We start from the raw sequence: 9242 nt of genomic DNA, 5'->3' as shown, positions 1-9242 counted from the left end.
TGTCACCGCTGCCGTGACCATAACTTGGTAATCACGTTGGTCAGCACATTGGTCAGCACTTTGGTCAGCACCTTGGTCAGCACATAGGCCACCACTTTGGTCGTGGCATTGGTCAACACTTTGGTCATGGCATTGGTCAGCACGTTGGTCATGGCATTGGTCAGCACTTTGGTCATCACCTTGGTCACCACTCTGGTCACCACGTTGGTCATCACTTTGGTCAGCACTTTGGTCATGGCATTGGTCACCACTCTGGTCATGGCATTGGTCAGCACGTTGGTCACCTCACTGCTCATGTGACTGGTCATCAACGCGATCATTACTCTGTCTAGAACATTAGATGTCAGTTGCCAGTTACGTGATCATTGGGATTTGGATTACATTGTTTACGCTAACAAATCGCTGAGATTAGCTGTAGAATGCGATGCAGAACGGTATCTTGCGTACGAGGAAATCGCGGATGTTGCGGCCCACCGGGAAGCGGAAGATGCACAGGTCGAGCAGGATGATGGCGACGATGATGGCAACGATGACGGCGGCGATGGCGGAGTAGGGAGGGTCATGGTCACCTCACTGCTCATGTGATTTGTCATCAACGCAATGATTACTCTGTCTACAACATTACATGTCAGTGGCCAGTTCGGTTATTGTGACTAGCTGCGCAGTAGATACCGCACCCTGTGGAACGGCCGAATGCGGAAGTAGATCATGACGCAGATGACGACGATGATGAAAGCGACGGAGGCGATGATGTAAGGGGCGGGGGAGGTAGTCACCTCGCTGCTCATGCGATTGATCATCAACGCAATCATTACTGTCTATAACATTAGATGTCAGTTGCCAGTTAGATGATTGTAATCAGCTGCGCAGTAGATACCGCACCCTGTGGAACGGCCGGATGCGGAAGTAGATCATGGCGCAGATGACGACGATGATGAGGGCGACGGGGGTGATGATGTAAGGGAGGGGATTAAAATTGGATGACGTAGAGTCATCGGTAGAAGATGCTCGAAGAGAGACGCTGTCAGAGAGCTGTTGAGTGGAGATTTGAGACAGAGCGCCGGGGGCAGAAGCAACAAACCGTTCACCGGTGGAAGTACGAACATAGACAGCAGGGCGTTTTGCCACACAACAGTAACATTGACAGCTGGTGTCACATTTTTGACATCTCGAATGATCGCACAGCCATGCTCCACTCATGCGCGAAATTCGGAAACTGGCACATAGACGACAATATTTGTTACATCCCCTACAACACCATGAACAGCATTTACAGTCACGCTTTGTACAGCTCTTGCCACACGTACACGGAGGAGTCCAATCACTCATCTTCCCACTCCCAGTCCCCTCAACCTGCAAACTTATCAATCACCTAGCAACGCACTCACCAACTGCAACACTTACACTGCCGCTCCCAGTCCCCTCAACTGCGAACATATCAATCACTTAAGCAGCACTCACCAACTGCAACACTTACACTGCCGCTCCCACTCCCCTCAACCTGCAAACATATCAATCACCTAAGCAAGCACTCACCAACTGCAACACTTACACTGCCGCTCCCACTCCCCTCAACCTGCAAACATATCAATCACCTAAGCAAGCACTCACCAACTGCAACACTTACACTGCCGCTCCCACTCCCCTCAACCTGCAAACATATCAATCACCTAAGCAAGCACTCACCAACTGCAACACTACCACTGCCCCTCCCACTCCCCTCAACCTGCAAACATGTCAATCACTCAAGCAGCACTCACCAACTGCAACACTACCACTTCCGCGCCCAGTCCCCTCAACCTGCGAACATATCAATCACCTACCAACGCACTCACCAACTGCAACACGCACCCTAACCCCTGTATCCCCCCAGCCCAGGCCACCGACACCCACGCTGCCCAGGATACCACTGCTAAACCTGACGCGACGCATGTGATCGGCAACAACTGTCACTCTAAATTATTCACTATTTGCAACGCCATTAAAATTGCAGCGACCCGTGCGCTCAACTCCCACAGTGCAGCAGCACCGTGCTACGAGCCGCGGTATCGGCGCCATGCTGGCGGAGCGTGTCGGCTACGTGCCTAAATGTGATATTAACGATCGTTACATTGCCGCCTATAAATGCTACTTAACCAGGCCAACTCGGATTGCGCCACCCCGCCAGTGACTCGCAACACACGACTTAGGTCACTCGCCGCGGCCTTCACGACCGCCTACGTTAGCGACCAATCACCCAGCCTCACGTAACACTGACTCAATGGGCAACGCAGACACCTCTCACAGTCAACGCCTAACTCAAGGCACCAGGCAATCAACGTGCCACAACACCTACCAAATTACGGTTCATCCGCCAGCTTACCACTTTGCCTGGGTGCTAGGTTAGCACTTTGCCTGGGTGCTAGGTTAGCACTTTGCCTGGGTGCTAGGTTAGCACTTTGCCTGGGTGCTAGCTTACCACTTTGCCTGGATGCTTGCTTAGCACTTTGCCTGAGTGCTAGCTTAGCACTTTGCCTGAGTGCTAGGTCAACACGTTGCCTGGGTGCTGGCTTAGCACTTTGCCTGGTTGCTAGCTTAGCACTTTGCCTGGTTGCTAGGTCAACACGTTGCCTGGTTACTAGCTTACCACTTAGCCTGGTTGCTAGTTTACCACTTTACCTGGATGCTAGCTTACCACTTTGCCTGGTTGCTAGTTTAGCACTTAGCCTGGTTGCTAGGTCAACACGTTGCCTGGTTGCTAGGTCACCACGTTGCCTGCGTGCTAGCTTACCACGTTGCCTGGTTGCTAGGTTACCACTTTGCCTGGTTGCCAGCTTAGCACTTTGCCTGGTTGCTAGCTCAGCACTTTGCCTGGTTGCTAGCTCAGCACTTTGCCTGGTTGCCAGCTTAGCACTTTGCTTGGGTGCTAGGTTACCATGTTTCTTTGTCGTTCAGTCATCACTTAATCTCAACGCTATCTAGTTCCCAGGTTGCCGCTAGAGTAATTCGAGACATTAGACTACGTTTGTCGGTTAGGTGAGTAGGTGAGTCGTTACGTGAGTTGCTGTGAATTACAAACGTGAATACAATTACGGTTGTAGATACGATATCTTGGCAAGCCTTCCGACTTGCGCTGCAGCCAACAGTGATTGCGCCGTTATCCTGTGCGATGACGGTGATCGTAAGTGTGATTTGATGTGGAGCACATCCAGTCTGCCAACCATTACGCAAAGGAGGTAGAAGAGGGATAGTGACCAGAGTGCGAGAACCAAGTATGTGAACGGTTGTCTGATGATCCAGAGGAATTCGTCGCATTTATCAAATAACTTAGCAAAGCAATTCGATTTTAAGACGTTAACGAGTTGGTTGTAGAAGTTGTGGCAATATCGTTTCCCTTCCACCTCAGACAGAATTGCAGGGTCGCCGAATGTGAAACCGTATTTGTGGAATGCGCTACTTACGCCACGGCACTCTATTATACCTTTGCACTGGCAGTTGTAGTCGACGCCATGCTGGCCCTTCTTGCATTTTCCGCGATGCATACATTTGCTGCACTCCCATTCCTGGCAGGAAACATTTTTGAAGGCCTCAAGTAGACTTCTAAGGTATGAATAGAATGTCCAGGGCAGATACATCGTCCATGACAGATAGAGATTCGTATGTTGGTAGGCAAGATAATGATGCGTATCCATGCCTAACGTATACAGGTATGGAGCACAGTACAGCCTGTCGTCGCTTGAACGCAAACAAGTTGATGGGAACATAAGCGTGTATACGTCCGCCTCCGTCGCTGGGGGATGGCTATGACCTTCGTGACTTTGTGTGTTTTTATAGGCATTTTTAACGGCAGCAGTATAATTTGAGGGATTCTCATAAAGGCTGATGGTGGCTCCCTTGATGGACTTCTCGAATGCATCGCTGAACGATTCTTGAGCGGGCTTCCTGACCGGCTGTCCAGCATTAAGCGCCGCTGCTAGTGACAAAGCAAATCCGATGTGCTCCGGTAGCGTTTCCGGCGGTCGCGGAGCTAGCGTGAACAGCGATGACAGATAATCGTTAGAGAAGAATGCATCGAGCACCTCGCATAGGTCCGTACCCTTGCGAGTTGAGCCTGAAAAGCCGCTGAACCCAAGTGGCGTTAAACACGGCATCCCGGGAGAGCTACCAGGACACGACTTGCATGTTGATTTACATCCAACACTGGTGAGTTGATGAGGCAAGTGGCCATATAAGCAATCGGTTAAGTAGGACTGAAGCGGCGATTTTGCTTGGCAAGTTGCTTGGCACGTTGCCTTGTCGTTTGCTTGGCAATTAGGTTCGTCGGTTGAGTGATCTTTGCACTCCCATTTGGCTGACTTAACGTCCTTGCCGAATCTGCAGTCGGACCAACCGTTGTGCTTGGCTGTTACGCCGCACTGTTTATGCAGATACCGAAGACAATGGAGAAGCCTACGGAGGAGATCAGTGATCATCTGCAAACAATCCTCCCCTGAGGAGGGATACTTAAATCCAAATGAATTGTTGCAATAGTCGCTGCCGTAGGTGCTGTATGCGTCGCCGTAGCCTACGATGCAAGTGAGAACATCGTGCGATTTGGAACAAAGATGTTCGAGTGCGGAGACTACTTCACTGTACGGTATGCTCTTTGGGTACGCTGCTAGGGATTGCGACGCCGGATCGATGAATGTGAACTCCAGCCCGTCGTGCGCCTGTGGCTTTTGCTTAGCTTTGTCAGTAAGAAGATCGCTTATAGTGTCACGTAACAGCGTTGGATAGACGGCACTGTAGGGTAGACTACAAAACCATATGAGCATATCGTATATGCTGCTTGGCACTTTGGTTGATGACGCAGTGGGTATGTGACACAGCTCGTTGTACCTGTCAAAGTGATGAAGAGTGCAGTCGAGGAGATCGAAAATGTCGAACTGATCGGGCTTGTTGTGTATATTGGATTCGCACTTAATAAGGTGCGTGCGTAATTCGGGATCTATGAATTTGCTGTCGAGAAGTTTGTCGTGGATCGCCTTACTGGTGAACTTGTCAGAGGGATGCTTCAATTCGCCGTCTTTGGAGTCCGCATCCTTGGCGATCCGGAATCCGCACTGAATCATAAATTGACCAAATGGATTCTCGCCGCGTTTCCCCTTTTCACAACATGGTTTGTCATTCCAGGGGCCACCGTTCATACACCCCTTGTTCAACTTATTCAGCGTCTTATGAAGCGTATAGAAACAAGTGATAAACACTTTGGCGTAGCTACGTTCGTCGGACACATCGTACACTCTACCAGAATATCTGCCGACATACTGCTTTTCTAACTCTTCGACCAGAGGCATGAAGCCCTTAAGCAGAGCCTCAAGCAGCAACGGACACTTGCCGTCACCGAATTTTTGAGGAAGACATTGAGCGAGGACTGTCTTGAGCTCATCCAAATCTAAGGAAAATACATGATCAAACTGTCGAGATTTCGTTAGGTTGTAAAGTAGCTTACGGGCGGCCGCTTGCGTAGATGCGATTCTCTTGAAGTCAGGGGCGAAGTCCTTCTGCTTCTCTAATTCGCTGAACAATGTTCTCACGGCGGTGTTTAGTAAATCGGCTGATACGCTAAGCGGGGATTTTTCGGCAGCGAAGTCGTTTGCATTAACGGCGTCAATGTCGTTAACACTTTTGACGAAGGTCTCTCCAAACGTACTCATGAACTTTTTGTGACCTATGTTTAAGTCATTGTTTATGTCTCGAAGAACAGCATTCAACTCGCTCTTAACCTTGTTCGAGAATACAGTGAGCAGCGACTTGACAGCGCAAAGGTACTGCTTGCGGGCCTCGGTGGTCACGTCGGAGTTTGCTTGCTTGATTTTGGCCTCAACGTGGACGTGGAGGGATTGGATGCATTTCTGTTGTAACTTTTGGGCTTCATCAGAGAAAACTGTTGCCTTCTGAATGGGACCAGATTCCAACTCTTTCTGCAACTCGGAAAGTTTTTCTTTAATTTGTTTGAGATCCTTCCCGATAGTCTCCTTTGTGAGTGTGTTCAACTTCTCTTGTATAAATGTTCCGCTTTTGGCAAATGCCGTTAAGAGGGATTTGAGATTATTGGCGAGATTTTCCGACCATTTTTCCAGAGCCTCCCTGGTTGGATCAACGCTGAATCCAGTGTCAGCGTACGTGCCAATCTCTTTGATCTTGGTTGGGAGGGTGCCCTCTAATGCGTCTGGTTCACCACCCACTTTAGTTTGGTCGACGAAACCGTTGTATTGAGCAAATGTTGTATCTTTGTCAAGCGTGACTGTATCTCCATTCGCTATCAATTTCTTTTCAAGCTCTTCAGTCACGCCTTTGATCGCAGTGTCGACGGCCTTGGCATCATTAGGTACGCCTTCTCTAGCGCTGAGTTCAACCGACTTGTCCACATTATAGTGGAGATTCTTAATGCTTGGTTTTACACCGTCAAGCGCTGCTTGAATCTTAGCACCTAACGAATTACCGATAGTCTCGAATTCACCCCCAATTTGATTTACAGTTAATATGGATGCTTTAACTCGACTACCCAACCCTATAGCTCCGTCGTCGGTGAAATTTTGAAGTTGTTCAGCAATTTTCTCTGCAGTGTGTTTGAGAGCTGAGAGAACAACGCGTACAGCAGAAGTGAGAAAAAATTTTCTCTGTGTAATCCCCCTACCGTACTGTACAACATCCTTTTGAAGTTCTACAAAACCTGCAACAGCGGAAACAATCTCACCTTCCTTTCTCATTACGTCATTGGATAATTGGCCGAGATACTCCCTAATGTATATCAGCTTTTCATTGACAGTGCTAGCAGTGTAGAAGTTGTGGGAGGGTTTGATCGTACGAACAGCCTCTTTGACACTCAGCATTAGATTGGGTGTTACATACCTTCGTAAAGCTCCAGGAATGTCATTCTTTAAACTGCCATCGAAGTAGCCGCTGGTTTTATTTTGGTCAAAATACTCCTTAAGCAAACTTTGAACCGCATGACTCATGACTATGCCTTCTACCCATCCACCAACCGTCTTTTCTAATCCATTTCCTACTCTTGCGTCATTAAACAACGCAGCGTACGTTGCAACGCCCTTCTCGATATTACCAAGATAATTCATATTTCCTATTCCTTTCTTATCGTATATCTCACTCACGCGGTCCATAATCTTTGTCTTCAGTGCATCCCAATTATAATCGATGCTAAGTGGATCATTTTTATTTGGTGTGTCTTCACTTCCAACTTTCTGCTTGATGATCTCCACCTGCCCTTTAATATGTTTCATAATCTCCTCAATCGTCTTCTCATTACTCACCGGTCCAAGTGTGCCAGTGACTTTATTGTAGAGGTATCCAATCGCCTCTTTGATCTCTTTTACTTTTTTGCCTACTTCATCCTTCACCTTCTTCAAATCCTCTTTCAGCTTCCCATCCATGTCTTTCACTTGCTGAAGCGCTGCTTTGACTTTCGTATTAAATTCTTCCTTAACGTCATCTATATACCTGCAAAGCACGCCGCTCCTTTCGTTCAGTTCCCTCACAATCTTTTTAATTGCATTCTGATCTTCAAATCCGGGCCGTCTCCCATTTATGAATTTAGCTTCATCCGCAGCTTCGCTCGCCACTGCGTTTGCCTTCAACATCCACTGATCAAGATTCCTAACGTACTCCTTCAATTTCTCGTTAATGTCCTTAAGTTGCATCAAAATATCGAATACTTTTTTCTTCAAATCACGAACAAGGATTTCCACTTCTGCCGTTATACCCGATTTGATGGCCTCCTTGAGCGTCTGGCACGTGTCGGTGATTTTCCGCTCCATGTCGGTCATGCTGGTCTTGCCGCTTTTCGACAGCTCCTCCAGCCGCTTAGTCTCATAGCTAACATTCTTACGTGCGTGATTTACAAGTGTTTTACAATTTGCATTTAGATCATTAATATGTGTTTCGACGCGTTTAAGTTCGCTGTCAAATTGCTTAGATTTCTGAAGGGTTGTCGCCACCAGCCTCTCGGCTTGGTCGACAACGTGTTGTCCAGGCTGCTCGGTGACCTGCAAAGCATTAAGACCGATAGTTAACTCACCTTTTTCAGGTTTCAAGTAGCTATACAAATTTCTTATCGGAGTTTTTATGGAGGTATTAGACTGCTCCACTGCCTTATTATACCTCCCCACCCCTTCGACCACACTTCCAATCGCTTCATTAAAACCTTTTTTACCGCCGTGTTTATTGGTGTTAAGTGTATCAATTACAGGCTGAATAATATCTTTATGCTGCCCTAAATGCTCTTTGATGTTACTGAGAACACCACTCAAAAACGCCATCACCCCGTCACACAGCCTGTCCAAGTCGGAGTACACAATCCCACTGCCGTCGTAGCCTTTGGAGTCAGAGTTGAAGCCGAGGAATTTTTCGAGGCCGGAACATAAATTATCTAAGAGCTTTTTAGGATCATTTTGTTTAGTATTAAGATTCTCATAAAATCCACAAAGCTTCTCCACCTTCCTCAAAGCCTCCAACTTGGGCTGCAATTCGGCTGAGTCAGCAGAGGGAGAGGGGGAAGGAGGAAGATTATTAGGAAGGTTTTTAGGGCTATTAATACGTTGAGTAATTAGAGTAATTTCTTGACTAACTCGCTGACTAAGCTGCTCAATTTCAACGGTGCCAACAGCCTGGTCAGCAGATTTGACAGACTCAGAAAGGGTAGTAACATGAGAAGAGTATTCATTTTTAAGCTCTTCATTACTGTTAATTACAGCGATAATAGCATTCTTAACGGCTTTGTTAACACTGTCACTTTCACCAACAAATCCGCCAAGCTTACCAGCAAGGTGACCAAGCTGGACAATCTTCTCTTCAACAGACTTCAAGGCAGGAGATGGAGGATGTTTTTTGTGAGCATTTATACACTCTTCTAGACATGTTTTCTTAAACTTTATATTGTGATTTTCAGCGATTTCATTTTCTTTTTTCCCAGATTCTTTAAGCTTCTTAGTAGTGTCACTAATTTGCTTCTCGTAGTACTGACAGTAAGTCTCCTTATCAGAGTATTTGAAGGGGCAAGAAAGCTTAGATTTTTCGGATTGGAGGGACTTAATTAGCGATGTAGAGTGGATAAGGGAGCGATGTGGAGTGGGTAAAGGAGCGATGTGGAGTGGGTTAAGGGGCGATGTAGAGTGGGTTAAGGGGCGATGTAGAGTGGGTTAAGGGGCGATGTAGAGTGGATAAGGGGCGATGTGGAGTGTGTTAGGGAGCGATGTAGAGTGGGT

At 47.5% G+C, this 9242-nt stretch overlaps 1 protein-coding gene across 1 annotated transcript; it reads right to left on the bottom strand.

Annotated features, from left to right (window-relative positions):
• Positions 1 to 3068: 3068 nt before the first annotated feature.
• BBBOND_0003180 (hypothetical protein, conserved) lies at positions 3069 to 8895 on the bottom strand (the record flags this gene model as incomplete). The annotated part of the gene is made up of 2 exons (XM_012915153.1): positions 3069 to 8837; positions 8884 to 8895. 2 exons carry the CDS (start codon positions 8893 to 8895, stop codon positions 3069 to 3071), a joined length of 5781 nt encoding a protein of 1926 aa, XP_012770607.1.
• Between the last annotated feature and the right edge of the window lie 347 nt (positions 8896 to 9242).

Source organism: Babesia bigemina, scaffold Bbigscaff_70622 (genome assembly GCF_000981445.1).
Source record: "Babesia bigemina genome assembly Bbig001, scaffold Bbigscaff_70622".
NCBI classification, from domain to species: Eukaryota; Apicomplexa; class Aconoidasida; order Piroplasmida; family Babesiidae; genus Babesia; species Babesia bigemina.
The sequence above is the reverse complement of the archived record's forward strand: the minus strand, read 5'-3'. Positions and strand labels throughout refer to the sequence as shown.